The 14,775-nt window shown below is 47.5% G+C and overlaps 2 protein-coding genes across 2 annotated transcripts; one reads left to right on the forward strand and one right to left on the reverse strand.

Annotated features, from left to right (window-relative positions):
- The first annotated feature begins 71 nt into the window (after window positions 1–71).
- On the forward strand, window positions 72–5,507 carry LOC115408425 (solute carrier family 2, facilitated glucose transporter member 1-like). Its single transcript, XM_030119181.1, has 10 exons — window positions 72–99; window positions 949–1,041; window positions 1,293–1,453; window positions 1,537–1,777; window positions 2,198–2,360; window positions 2,948–3,135; window positions 3,223–3,327; window positions 3,409–3,510; window positions 3,602–3,805; window positions 5,301–5,507. Exons 1-10 carry the CDS (start codon window positions 82–84, stop codon window positions 5,505–5,507), a joined length of 1,482 nt encoding a protein of 493 aa, XP_029975041.1. The 5' UTR covers window positions 72–81.
- Window positions 5,508–7,677: 2,170 nt separating this feature from the next.
- mthfr (methylenetetrahydrofolate reductase (NAD(P)H)) lies at window positions 7,678–14,207 on the reverse strand. The gene is made up of 12 exons (XM_030119758.1): window positions 14,071–14,207; window positions 11,513–11,804; window positions 11,197–11,435; window positions 10,932–11,042; window positions 10,664–10,857; window positions 10,255–10,505; window positions 9,899–10,033; window positions 9,627–9,807; window positions 9,327–9,509; window positions 9,154–9,255; window positions 8,812–8,931; window positions 7,678–8,233 (listed from the first exon to the last, which is right to left on the reverse strand). Exons 2-12 carry the CDS (start codon window positions 11,755–11,757, stop codon window positions 7,775–7,777), a joined length of 2,220 nt encoding a protein of 739 aa, XP_029975618.1. The 5' UTR covers window positions 11,758–11,804; window positions 14,071–14,207; the 3' UTR covers window positions 7,678–7,774.
- Window positions 14,208–14,775: the final 568 nt, after the last annotated feature.

Below are 14,775 nucleotides of genomic sequence, written 5' to 3' on the forward strand. Positions count from 1 at the left end.
TTTGTTGAGGAAGCCACGCCTGATCACCACAGTCCGTCGGTTTCTGCATTGTGTTGTGGACGAGCGGACACTGAGAGCCTGATGGAGTCCAGTGGAAAGGTAACCGCAGCTCGATGCATGGCACCGATCAGATGTAGGAGCCAAACTGAAGGAGGCGACGCTCTGTTTGCTCTGATGTCAACATGCAGTGTATGGATTAGCTCTGAAAACACATGATTTACTGCTGGGTTTGGCCAAGATTCACCACCAGAAACAGTTTCTCTTTCTAGTTAAAGTTATAAATGATTAAAAAAAGTCTTAAAAATATTTTATAAAATGTCTATTATTCTAAATTACAATGAAGAAGTCAAGAAATGCAGAAATAGTGAAGCAATATCTACATCGTATGAGCTGAGTTATCTTCATTTTAAGGGTTAAACATGTTTCGAGGCTCCAGACGAATTTAATCTGCTGTAATGTGATGAAATTGAAGGTTTTAGTTATGAGTTTTCAGACCTTTAGTTCATTTGAAACCAGTCTTCTGTATACTGAACACACATGAGGCCTCATTCCTCTTATACACACCCTAATCAAAAACAGAATCTGTGTAATCAGGCTATACACTCTGTTTCATGTTGAAGTCATTTTGGTCATTTTCCTGGATTGATTTGTAGTAATCTCTTCTTAAAACGCACCTCTTTTCCTTGGCTTTTAACACCACCTTGATTGTTTATTTTATGTGCACAGGTCTTTTATCCTTCATTATTATGTTGTCTGTTTTAATGTCTATTTTTATTGATTATTTTAATGTACAGCACTTTGATAACCTTGGGTTTGTTTAAACTGTGCTTGATAAATAAAGATGGATTGGATTGGATGGATTGGTAGACTTTGTGTCAGTCAGTGTGTCGTGTGTGTGTCATAACGACCTCGCTGACAGCGTTTTCTCTGTTCTTCCTGTGCGAGCAGGTCACGCCCCAGCTGATGCTGGCCGTGGGAACGGCTGTGATCGGCTCGCTCCAGTTTGGCTACAACACCGGCGTCATCAATGCTCCTCAAACTGTGAGTCTCCGCTTTTATATCATAAAGAGAGAGAGAAAGAATGGATCAGAGAGAGTGGTATTTAGGGTTCAGAGACAGTGACGAGCACGTAACACTGGTACAACGTTTCTGTAAAAATCTAAGAAATAATGTGGTCTGACGGTAAAACAGAGAAGTGAGGGCAGACGAGGGGGACTGGTGGACTGCAGCTGGTTCAGACTGGTGGTCCTGTTAAATTGCGTCCGAGTCTGCGTTGTGGGTTTGTGTTTCAGACCATTGAGAACTTCTACAACGAGACGTGGAGCAGCCGGTTCTCGGAGCCCATCTCTCAGCCCACGCTGACGGCCCTGTGGTCCCTGTCGGTGGCCATCTTCTCCGTGGGGGGCATGTTTGGCTCCTTCTCCGTCGCCCTCTTCGTGAACCGCTTCGGCCGGTACGGCTCCTCTGACTGCAACATTCCTTTGATGTTTTCCATGAAGAAAGATCACTGATGCTTCTGTTCCTTGATCGCAACAGGAAGAACTCCATGCTCATGGCCAATGTCCTGGCCTTCATCGCTGCTGCGTTCATGGGCTTCTCCCAGCTGGCCGGCTCCTTCGAGATGCTCATCGTTGGACGTTTCATCATCGGTCTGTATTCAGGCCTCTCCACCGGCTTCGTGCCCATGTACGTTGAGGAGATCTCCCCGACCTCGCTCCGGGGAGCGTTGGGCACGCTGCACCAGCTGGGCGTGGTTGTTGGTATCCTCATGGCACAGGTGAGATCTTTAACCCACAGATCCTCTTCAGCTCATATTTTAAATAATCTTCAACGTAACGGGTTTTAACAAATCACTCATCGAAGTTCTTTCATTTCTAAATCTAAATTAATGGTCATTTTAATCTGCATTGATTCACTTCATTAATAAACTGGCACCACGATGCTTCTGCACTGTATTTTCCACATAGGGTAAATATGAAATCGAGTCTTAAACTGCATGAGGCTGTTCTCTTTGAAAGTTTGTTTGCAGACGTTGAGCTGGACTTTCTAAATCTGGCATGTTTCTAACGTTCTGCCTCTCTCCTGAGTTCATGGCTTCATCCCAAACTGACTGTAATGCAGAGCTGTTTAATTGGATCCTGGATGTACCTGCGGTGTGTTCATGCCTGCTGAAGTTTGTTGTGTCTGTGCTGTGCAGATCTTTGGGATCGACTCCATCATGGGGAATGCCTCCCTGTGGCCTCTCCTGCTGGGTTTCACCGTGTTACCGGCGGTCCTGCAGTGCGCTCTGCTGCCCATCTGTCCCGAGAGCCCCCGCTACCTTCTGATCAACTGCAACGAGGAAACCAAGGCCCGCAATGGTAACACACACACACACACACACACACAAACACACACACACACACAGGGCCAGGCACCGATGAGCGGGTGCCCATTTTCAATGACAGTTTCATTAAAAACATTCAAAGAGCACGTCTTAGCAGAAGGCAGGATTAAAATGACATGGACGAAGCTAACTTCTGTCTGAAAGCTAAAAAACAAACAACCATAAACCCCCCCCAAAACATTTGTGTACATTCCCAGGAGAGTGGAGAGGCCTCTGGTGTGGGATCCAATATGGCCGCCACCATGGCAGCTTCCGTGTGGTCGCTGCCATTTTGTTGATTAAGTCTGACAGATGCACAAAATACACAATCTGTGAAACATGTTCGCCTGTTCATCCCAGGACACAGAGAGAGAGAGGCATTAACCAAACCTGGCCTGCAGGGAAATTAGCCTTTAAGCTAACATGTATGTTTATGCACTGTTGGATGAAGCCAGACTACCTCAAGAAAATCCACAGATGCACAGGAAGAACATGCAATCTCCTCACAGAAAGGCCCAGTAATCGGCTCATTTCTCAGTCAGCTCCCAGCCGTGTCCGTCTTCATCGCCGACTGTCCCGCAGTGTTGATCAAGCTCCGGGGCTCCGACGACGTGAGCGAGGACATGGAGGAGATGAGGGAGGAGAGCCAGATGATGATGAGGGAGAAGAAGGTGACCATTCCCGAGCTGTTCAGATCGCCGGTCTACCGCCAGCCCATCTTCATCGCCATCATGCTGCAGCTGTCCCAGCAGCTGTCTGGAATCAACGCCGTGAGTCCTGCTGGGAGGGTCCGGGACCGCCGTGAGGAGGACAGACGTCCAGCAGGCTGGAGTCAGTGACCTTACTCTCATTCGCAGGTCTTTTACTATTCGACTCGGATCTTCGAGCGAGCCGGGGTGTCGCAGCCCGTCTACGCAACCATCGGAGCCGGAGTGGTCAACACTGCATTCACCGTGGTCTCTGTACGTGCACGCACATAAACACACATGCATCTCCGCTTGGTCCATCTTTGACGCTGCAACAGCCCCTCCTGTCTGGTGCAGCTGTTTGTGGTGGAGCGCGTCGGCCGGAGGCCTCTGCACCTCACCGGTTTAATGGGAATGGCGGTTTCAGCCATCTGTCTGACTGTTGCCATGGCGTTATTGGTGAGTTCCTGAAAACACATCCGACTCCCCAGGTGACGAATCGGAGCCCTGTGATGTGAAGCGCCGCGGTGTGGTGGGTTTGTCTCCTCAGGACCAGCACAGCTGGATGTCCTACGTCAGCATCGTGGCCATCTTCAGCTTCGTGGCCTTCTTTGAGATCGGCCCCGGCCCCATCCCCTGGTTCATTGTGGCTGAGCTCTTCAGTCAGGGCCCGCGGCCCGCCGCCATCGCCGTGGCCGGTTTCTCCAACTGGTCGGCCAACTTTTTAGTGGGGATGTGCTTCCAGTATGTCGAGGTAAAGCAGGTTTTATGGAGCTCTACTTTTGGAAACCTCTAACCCCGTTTATGGGGAAATTTTTGAATTTTTTTTAAACAACAGTGAGAAAGATTATCAACCTGTGAGAAACTTTTTGAAACTGCTTCCATTGGACAGACTCAGTGCCTTGTATGTCAGCCACTGCTGTGTCAATGTGTGTGTGGAAGGTGAATGTGATTAACAGTGTAAGGCACCATCCAGGCATGTCTCAGAAAATTTGACTGTCAGTATTTTTTGTCACTCATTTCAGAAAGTGAAATCCAAATATTTCACAGATTCATTATATATTGAATTAATACTTCAAGCCTTTTTTTCTTGAGCTTTGGATGATTGTGGCTCACAGATAATGAAAACCCAGAGTTCACTGTCTCAGAAAATGTGAATATTGTGACATAGTTCCATCTGCACTGCGATCAGCTGATGAACTCAAAGCACCTGCAAAGGTCTCTGAGCCTTTAAATGGTCTCAGTCTGGGTTTGTACGCTGCACAATCCTGGGGAAGACTGCTGACTTGGCAGATGTCCAGAAGACTCTGACGCTCTCCACAAGGAGGATAAGCCACAGAAGGTAAAAGGTTAAAGGCTACAGAAGCTGGTTGTTCACAGAGAGCTGTTCCCAGGCACATCAACAGAAAGCTGAGTGGAAGCAGAAAGTGTGGCGCTAAAAGGTGCTTCAGGCGAAGGGGTGAATATGCAAATGAAATGCATCTAAGATTCTGGGGGAGTTTCAGAAGGAGCAGGCTGAGGCTGGAGTCAGAGCATGGAGAGACACGGCACACGGACCAATGCTGGATCTGGAAACAAAGGAGGGATTAAGTTACTGCTGAACCAGAGACCAGGTCAGGAGCGTCTTACCTGGACGGTGGAGAAAAAGACCTGGACTGCCAAAGTACTTTTTCAGATAAAAGTCAGTGTTGGATTTAATTTGTAAATCCAGGTTCTGGAGTCTGTTGGATGAGCTGAGGGACTCAGAGTCCGTGCTACTTGAAGTCCAGTGTGACGTTTCCACAGACAGCGATGCTGTTTGCTGCCATTCGTCTGCTGCTGCCGGTCCACTGTGTTCAACAACAACCCAACACAGCCATCTGTCAAGACGCTTTAGAGCAGTTCAAGCTTCCCTCTGCTGACCAACCGCATTGATTCAGCAATTCATGCTAAAGGAGGCCCAGCCGAGTCCCGAGTGCAGAGAAACCAACATACTTTTCAGAAGCCTGACATTTCTGTTAATAGGTATTTTTGATCTAATGTAATATTCACATTTTCTGAGACAGCGATTTCAAGAAATAAAGACTAGAAATATTAATTCTAGGTGTATTTGAGTTTCACTTTCTGAAGTGACAAAAATGTCGAACTTTTTCATGACTTTCTAAAGCTTTGAGAAGAACCTGTAAATTCAAGTATTTACACTTTTTAAAACCAAACAGAATAAAAAACAACAACAACAACAACAAACAAACCTGAATCTTCTCCTTCAGCAACTGTGTGGGCCGTACGTCTTCATCATCTTCACCATCCTCCTGCTGGGCTTCTTCGCCTTCACCTACTTCAAGGTGCCAGAGACCCGGGGCCGCACCTTCGACGAGATCTCGGCCAGTTTCCGCCAGTCGGCCGGTCACGGCGCAGACAAGTACTCTGCCCCCGAAGAGTTCAACACGCTGAGGGGGGACGACCCAGACCTGTGAGAGCTGCTGCTCACACCCCGCCCAGCACAGCCTCCGGTCTACACCCCACATGTCCGATGAGTTTCAGGGTCAGCGTTATGTCTGTAGAATGAACCCAGGTGAAATCAGGGCTTTTCTTCTGGTTTCTCGACTAGCCAAGCTAATAAAAACGCCATTTTTATGGCTTTCTAAATAAACAATAAGACTGTAATTATTTAAGATTATCAACAAAGTCTGGTGTAAAGTGTTCGGTGGGAGAAAAAAGAGCAGAAATGAAACGAGCTTCTTTCTAAACTGACTGTGAACTGATTTACACACTTTAAAAGAGCCTCTTTGAATGAAATGAACTGTGTTTTGATTTGTACTGTGTCTCAGTCTGACGGATGTACTTTTCAGTGTTTTAGAAAATTAAAAAAAAAAAACACAGTTAACCCATTATTGATTTCTTTTCACTTCAATATGTTCTGATGCCGGTTCAGTGTCTCCAGCTTCATCAGTTTATACCGCAGTGTTTTGGATGGCAGCTGCACTCATTATGTTCTTCACTCATATGTATATTTGCAAACCTTGCCCGCCTGATGTTTGTTATTTCAACCATTGTGTAGTTCATTTTATTCTGAATAACCCTTGTGTCTGCATGTGTTTCTTTTTTTAGATGATTTCTTTAAAGGGGACATATTATGCTTTTTTCACCTTGTGAAGAGTTTCTTATAGTAGCATGTGTTGCCGTAGCCTCATTATGATGTTCAAATTTCAAAACTGTCTGTTTCCTCCCTGTCTTGCTACACCACATTTTGTGGATGAAACTGAAACTGAAGCTGAAACGGTGGAGTTTGAGTTTGGTCCGCTTATCCTGAAATAAACGGTTTAACTCCTCTCCCTGTCTGTGCCCTCACTACGTGTGTGTGTGTGTGTGTGTGTGTGTGTGTGTGTGTGTGTGTGTGTGTGTGTGAGAGAGAGTGGGCGTGGCCACATGTGTTCAATTGCATACTGGGAAGCAGGCTCAGAAACAGCCTGTTCTGAGCAGGGCTCCTCAGAGCGACTTTTTAGACCGCTGAAACTCCCAACAAAGGATGAATTTGGCGTGAACAAACTTAAATACTATGTTTTTGGGCTTCGGAGACCTATATGATGTGGCTGAAAAATAGCATAATATGTCCCCTTTAAAATGTACCCAAAGTCAAAGCATAATCTGTTTGTATGAGTGTATAATTTAACATGGTTAATAATGAACCTCATGAAATCTGAGAGTCTCCAACTCACAGACATGTATTTCAAGTTCAGCCATTTTCATTAGGATCTGTTAACAATGTTGGCTTTTAGTATGTATCCTCCGCCATGTTTTATCAATGAGGCTCCACAACATTTAAATATGGACACCATCTCCACAGCTTCTCCCGCAGTAAGGTCATCAGTGCACCGTCTCACATCATTTATCCTACAAAGTGTTGACAGCATGTGGTGTTCAATTATGAGGCCAACTGCAGACAAAAAAGTAGAAATGGACTCAATTTATTGAAAAAGCGAGAGAAATTGCAGTTAATGTCTTTGTAATTTACAATCTTTGTGTTTGCATCTTCTTCCAGGTTGCCAGGTTTTGGCCCTGGACTGGATGTTTGAGCCTCGGTTATGTATGTAGGGTTTCTAGGGGTTTAACGGGTTGAAGCTTTCTGATGCTCTATGTGAGAGCGATGCTCACTGGCAAAACACTACAATGTTTGTATGAAAAAATACTTGTTTTCTGATACATGATTAACATATTCTAGAAAAACAAACACGACCGCATCATAATAAGAAAAATATTTCCAATAAATAAGCAGGTAGCAATGACTAATGGACTGAAACAAACATGAGCAGCCCTGACTGTCAGTCTGGTACAACGGTTTTAGGGAAAAGGTGACATAAATAAGGCTGTTTTTGAAGTTAATGCTTTGAAAACAGGAGAAATAGGCACATTAGACAAGTGATGAGCTTGCAGCTGGCTGAGAGGGTCCTCTGAATGAGCAGTGGAGTCTGCAGGATTCACTGGACTAAACAAGGTCCCCAGCAGTGTATTATGAAACAGGGTAACATGAGAAGGGCTCAGTGATGAGTAAAAGCATCTTTTCGGTGTAGTTGTGGCCTCATGTGTTCGGGTCAGAGATGTGTCCATGTTCCCTCCCGTCCCGTCAACCTCAGACCACATTCACTCAAAGATTTAAAACATTTTTTTATATATAAAAAAAAAAAAAAAAACTACAAAAACACAATAAGCTACACATCAGTTCAAGGTAAATTGTTAGTGTTATTCACTTATCCCTGTGTGGCTGATCGCCAGACGGCCCGTCCCCGGAAGCTCCGAGCCCGTCCCCGGACGCTCCGAGCCCGTCCCCGGACGCTCCGAGCCCGTCCCCGGACGCTCCGAGCCCGTCCCCGGACGCTCCGAGCCCGTCCCCGGACGCTCCGATCCCGTCCCCGGACGCTCCGATCCCGTCCCCGGACGCTCCCAGTTGATCCCCGGAGGCTCCCAGCTGCTCCCCGGGAGCTCGGAGCCGGTCCCCGGAGTCTCTGAGTTGCTCCAGAGACTCGTTGATCAGCTCAAACATGTCGTCGATGACCTGCCACAGGCAGTTCTCCAGAGGAAAGTCGTTGTCCACCAGATTGACCAAGAAGTAGTTGTCGTGGATGTACTTGATGATCATCCTTGACGGCGACTCGTCTTCGTAAAGTTTGGCCCACTGTTCAATCCACAGGGCAAAAGCTTCGTCCTGCGGAAACATGGAGAAACAAGGACTGGATGAATTATGACTGCATTGAAAAGCGTGTGCCAGTTATCAGGGTATCTCAATTCTCAGCCTCCCTGAGGAAGTCCAAGCACTGCTACCGGAAAGGAGACTGATGAGTGGTCAAAGCTCAGGAACGGAGCAGGTCCTGGTCTGGCCGTGGACACTGGACCAGCTGGTCACCCTCTCACCGATTACTGAGGACACGGCAATCCAGTCCATGTGCGTTTAATAGACCACAACTGTGTTTCCCGAGACGTCTTTGGGAGGTTTCATTAAGAAGTCAGCATGAAAACTGAAGAGTTTGATAATCTATAAAAAATTAGAGCAGCCTACTGTTTCTCCCTGACAGAATACAGCAAGAAGAGGTGAGAGAGTGTCTCCTGATGGCTGAACTCACTGGAAGTGGAGCCAGCTGAGGTTGGTCATCTCATTAGGACGCCCCCTGGTGGCCTTTCATTCAAGGTTTATCAGGCAGAAAACTTATTTGTGTTTGTGTTTTTAAAATGACATTTTCCTGTGGTGCGTTTCCTTTATGAACACCGAGACCTCTTCCAGCTCACCTTCCAGGACACGAAGCTGACTGGATCCACTACGGTGGGCTGAACGATCTCCCTGCCCGGGAAGATGCCCCAGGTCACGGCGTTGGGCTGCAGCTCCGGGGCGTTGGTCAAGTTAAGGCCCTGCACACACACAATACCAACCATGTTAAAATCCTCATTTTTCATTTATTTTAGTAGGATCCATCGAGCACAAACAAATTAGTCAAACAATGAAGGCACTGAAGGCACTTTAATCCAACTGTTGGAGGTGTTTCTACTCGTTACTAGTTCCTCCTTTAACTGAGCTTCGCTGTAACTCGTTTGTCATGTACAAACTCAAAACACCAGAAGCCTGGAACTCACATGAACGTTGACGATGTGGTAGTTGACTCGAGGTTCGTACTTCTTCAGGACTTTGAGGAGAGCGCTGACGTTCTCACTGGAGGTGAAGAACTCCAGATATGCCTGAACGGGACAGGAACAGGAAGGTTTGAGAGGGGAACGGCAGACGCGCTCGGCACCAGAACCAGGCCCACCTTCTGGAAGACGTAGCCCCCCGGGGGCCCCCAGCCCACGATGGGGTCTGTGGACGGCTTCCCGTTGATGTTGGGCTGAGAGTTTATGGTCAGGACTCCCCTCCGGTTCACCTTGTCCAGCTCGTCTTTCAGCAGGTTGGTTTCAGGAGCCAGAGGCTCGTCGTTCCACGGCAAACACATCACCTGCACGCCGCAAAAAAACTTTTAAAAACTCTTAAAATCAACAGACACTCTCAGAAGAGGATTATTATTTTGCTTCCTTAGGAAGATGAAAACCTGCCGCCAGGCCGCCTTTCCCACCTTGTGTCCATTGCGGTTGGGCTGAGCTGTGATGTAGGAGGTGAAGACTTCAAACACGCTCTCCTCGTTCATCAGCTCCTCGCCCCACATCTGCAGCAGAGCGTCTTTGGACGACTTACTCTTCAGGTAAAACAGGTAGTAGTCGTTTAACTCCCCGAAAGCTGGCGAGGAGGAATTTCCCCTGAAAACCAGAGCAACGCTCTTCAGAACTGAGAATCCAGCATTTGTTGAGTTCACCTGTTCCTTCACTCGCTCGTTTGCTTGAAGCCTACCATCTGCCGTTGGGAAACTCGTCCCAGTCCTGGGTCCTGTAGATGTAGCTCTTGGGCCTGGAGGCCCAGAAGATGGGCCGGACGTCCTCCACCTTCCTCTTGGGGTGGGCGCTCACGGCCCAGGGGAGGGGCCGCCTGATGGGACCGGTCAACGGCATCATGAGACAAACGAACTTCATGATGCCAAAAAATACAGACACTCTCATCACACACACTCTGCTCCACAACACTGAGGCTCCATCGGCTGCAGAGTCCACCGACAATTTAGTGGAAGAAATGCTGTGTGACAATGAATTCCTGGAAATTCTACGCTCGAGTCGTGGTTGTTTCCTCCGAGTCTCACACGTGTGACTGACCTGGGGTCTTCGATCCACAGACCCAGCTGTCGCAGCACCTCCATGGTGGCCACCTCTCGGTTCAGGGTGTAGAAGTGCAGCCCGGGCACCTTCCCACTGTCCAGCAGCACTCGGCACATCTCCACCGCCTGGTGGATGCCGTAGTTCCGGATGGCGGCGTCGTTGTCCTTGATGGGTTCGATGACTTCGGTGATCTCCTCGGGGATCTCGAGCTTGGACAGCTTGACGAGCTGACGCAGAGACTGGTAACCCTGCAGCACGGGAGGATCCAGATTACTCCAAGAAAACCGTCTGTGACTCAGTTTGACCGTCACAAGGTGTTTGGCTGGGTTTGGGTGAACACCTCCGACGGATTCCAGCAGCTTTAAACTCTAAGTGTGAATGGAATGGGTTCTCCTGCCGGAGGTACCTGGATGGGGAAGATTCCCGGCAGGATGGGGCAGCTGATGCCGATCCTCCTGCAGTCATCCAGGAACTTGAGGAAGGTGTCGGCCCTGAAGAAGAGCTGCGAGATGACGAAGTCTGCTCCGGCCTCCACCTTCTCCTTCAGGTGCAGCAGGTCTTCCTCGTAGCTCTCCGCCTCTGGGTGTCCGGTCGGATATCCTGAAGGAACCAACACATGCTGTGAGTTCGGCCGAACGGGGAACCCGCTCCGGGTCCGGACCGAGACCGCGTACCGGCCACGCAGATGTCGAAGTAGGAGTCGAACTCGGCTCGGATGTGTTTGACCAGGTCGACGGCGTAGTTGAAGCCTTCCTCCTCCTCCTCCCAGTCTGTTCCCATCGGGTCTGTAACAACATGACAACGTCACACTCCTCCACTCTGCCGCTGGACTGATCAGTCCCTCAGGTCTGGATCTGGAGTGACATCTAGTGGGAGAAAGCAGGCCTGACAGCTCTTCTGAATCCAAGCTTCAGAAGAGAGAAATCAAACTGCGCTCACCCCCCCTCAGGGCCATGATGTTCTTCAGGCCCAGGTGTTTGGCTTTGGCCAGGTGGCCAGTGATGACCTCTCTGGTCTGGTTGCAGCAGGTCAGGTGCAGGACGCTCTCCAGGCCGCAGTAGTTCACCGCCGTGCTGGCGATCATCATGGAGGAGGTCTCCTTGTCCGAGCCCGGGTCCCCTGCTGGGTGCCAGGTGATGTCGATGAACAGAGGACCCCCGGAACCCATGCGATCGAATCTGCAGAGAGGCGAGACCCCCCGGTGAGCGTTTCCTCCGCCTGCTGGAGGAAGGCCTCCTGCGGAGCGTCCCCTCACCTGGAGATGAGGTTGACGGCTCCGCTGGCCGTGCGCGGGGGGAAGAACTCCAGCGAGAACCAGCAGTCCCCGGACTCGATCCTGCGGCGCATCTTGTCGCGCAGCCGGTCCGAGCGGTCCGCGTCCAGCACCGGCGTGGAGCAGCGCGAGCTCTCCTTGGAGCTCTCCCCGCCGCTGGTGCTGTTGCTGGAGTCACTCTTGGAGGACTGCCAGGCTCCCTCCACTCGCTGCTTCTGGTTCACCATGGCGGCGGATTATCCCGACAGGGCGACGCACGGTTCAACCCCCAACTCTGCAGGGAGGAAAACATTTCACCAGGGGGGTTTTTACAGCACACGAGGACCAGGAGTTGCCCCTTAACTGCCCCACAGTCCAGCCTGAACTGCCCCCACACATCACAGGGGGCGAGTCGCACCACTGGAGCAGCGTTAGAAGAACAAAAACACTGTCGGCGTGTTAATAAAACACCTTTTCTGAAATCAAGTAGTGAAATCCTATCAATGATTCATTCAGCTGAGAAGAGCCAGGCTCAGTCTGCAGGTTTCTGGATTTCTGTCAGATTGCATCAGTGGAAAAACAGGAAACAAAAGCATCGGGGACCTGAGATTTAGTTTCCCCCGATCGGCGCAGAAACAGATTAAATCTCCTACTGCTTGTACTTCTGCTCACGTTAGTGTGTTCATTATTCAGCCCAGAGTCTGAACACTGTTTCCTCAGATCCAGGATTTAATTCCTCCAATTAAAACAGATGACAGAGCGTGGTTTTTCATGGTACATCACTCCGCCGCAGGGTTCAAAGATAACCGCTTTTTTTCCCTTCCACAACAAAGATACAGTTCTAAGGGTCACTTCAGTTCAGATGAGCTGTAATTTCCTTGTTCTTCTTCAGAGTTGTTAAATTTTGCTTTGTGAAGACCTAAAGAGTAGTTTTTTGCCCCGACTTTCCCACCAAATGAAAATCCATCTGGAGCCTGAAAATGTGCTTAACCTTTAAATTGAAGATAACACAGCTTAGAAGGCTCAGTCATTGTTTCACAGTAACATGTATATTAGCTTGCTTTTCCAAAGCTGCATAACTACAGTTCAAAACAGCAGACATAACACTTTTTGCTATTTTTTAAATCTTTCTCCATCTGTATTTACTTGAAAGCTTCTCAGCTTCTCAGTGAAAGTAAATGAGTCAAACTCTATTTTCCTCTGAGACTTTAATTTAGATTTAATGCCTGTTATTTTACCAAGAGAAGACTTCGGAAACTCAACATTTTACAGTGTGCAGGAGAGAATATGCGACATTCAAGCCTCCTGTGTGTTTATGCAGCCTTTTTATAGCTACCAGGTTTAATTCTAGACATTTCCCATAATTTCTTCAGTTGTTCCTTCTTCTGTTTCATTGGAACTACTTCATGATTGAATGTTCCAAACTTTAACACTAAATATGTGAAAATGTAAAAAGCATGACTTAAAGACTGAAGATTAACTACAGATCTCATACTTGTGTATGAAGGAAGTACAGTGGGCCTGATCTTGAGCAGCTGCCACCGCCCCCCCCCCCCCCCCCCCCCCCCCCCCCCCAAAGTTTTCTGCCTGTAATAACGTTCCATCAGCACTTAATGGAGAACCTTTACTGTGCCTGGACACTGGCCGGAGCCACAGACTGAGCGCTGTGGTCAGCAGTGTGAACTCGGCGTGAGGGAGTCAAATTCCTGGAGTGAATTCTTGACCTAATCTGCCCCCGGAGCAAATGGAGCGGTTTGAGGATCTCACAGTTTACAGGCTCCAGCCTCTGCAGGCATAATCCTTTCACAGAAATACAAAACGCTGCATGTTTCTGTGAGTGCACTGCAGATTTCAAATTCTGCAATGTGATGAGAGTAGAAGGAAAATAATTACTTTTAATGACAAGACCCAAAAGATTAATTTTTATCCAAAGTTGTTGAAAATGTGGCTTGACAGGCTCCCACTGCGGCTCCCTGCAGCTTTCACTGAGGCAAAGAAGGAATTTTTTAAATTATTTTTGTTTTTACGCTCCAAACAATCTTTGAGAGTTGCTCTTATCACACAAGACTGCAGGTGGACAATGTTGAATTTCCTTTAGAAAACAAAAATCAGCTGATTTATTAAGGCAGACAGACTCATTTACTATAGAAATGATAATAATGGGCAAAAATTGAGAAAGTGGTAAAACAAACTGGTAAAAAAAGACTTTGAAAAGGCTAATCTGGTGAGATTGTGAGAACAGCTAAAGTCAGTTAAACTTCAGAACATTTAAAATTGATCAAAAGGTTAAATATTGTGCAACGGCTAAAAGGGCTAAACTCTCCTAATATTCTAAACCACTAATAATAGTCATTCATGAAGAAACAGCAGATCATGAAGAAACAGGAGATCATGAATAAACAGCAGATTCTGAAGAAACAGTGTGAAGAAACAGCAGATTATAAATAGACAGGAATCATGAATAAACAGGATCTCATGAATGTGTAGGAATCTGCTCCGGGATCACTCAGAGCTCCTTGTTAAGAAATGAGTTAAAGCAGACCAAAGCATGTTTCTCTCACCTGTCTGAGCCCCCGATCCACACGCTGCCTCACTCTCACACACTATCTCACTCTCACACACACACACAATCCCACACCGTCTCGCGCTCTCACACAGCTGCCGTGGCTGCGTGCTCCACATCTCCACCGTGGTCGCAGGAAAAGTGACGGACAATATGATGCATTCACGTGCCGCAGGAAAAGAAATGACGCCTGGGGGGAGGGGTGTGACAATAACAATAAATAACATGCATGTGTATTAAAATTATTAAAAAAAAAAATAATGGTTTGGCATATATCCTTATGATTGCAGGTATAACTTTAAATATCCCTCAGTTTGATAAATTGATGCCCTAAAATCAACGCAGACTGAAGTGCTAACTGAATCTAATCGAGTTACTGACAACATGCCATTTCATATCAAATGAATTTCAGTGAAATCACTTTAAATTCGTGCATTTAAGGTTTCTAGGTTATGAATATGTCTTTGTTTTATCGCATTTGTTGTTTGCCACGGAGGGTTTATGCGTAAATCCTGCACAGCTTTGACTACACTGAAACGCATCATGACAGTTCCCGGCGTCATGTGACAAAGGAGATGTTGCCTTTAGGTGCAATCGGCAATTAAACAATCGAACAAATTTCCGACTTAACAACACATTTTATATCAACTTTTGCACTATATCTCCATTACTGAGACTTTGTTTGAACTTTTTCAGAATACAT

Source organism: Salarias fasciatus, chromosome 20, assembly GCF_902148845.1.
Source record: "Salarias fasciatus chromosome 20, fSalaFa1.1, whole genome shotgun sequence".
Classification (NCBI taxonomy): domain Eukaryota; kingdom Metazoa; phylum Chordata; class Actinopteri; order Blenniiformes; family Blenniidae; genus Salarias; species Salarias fasciatus.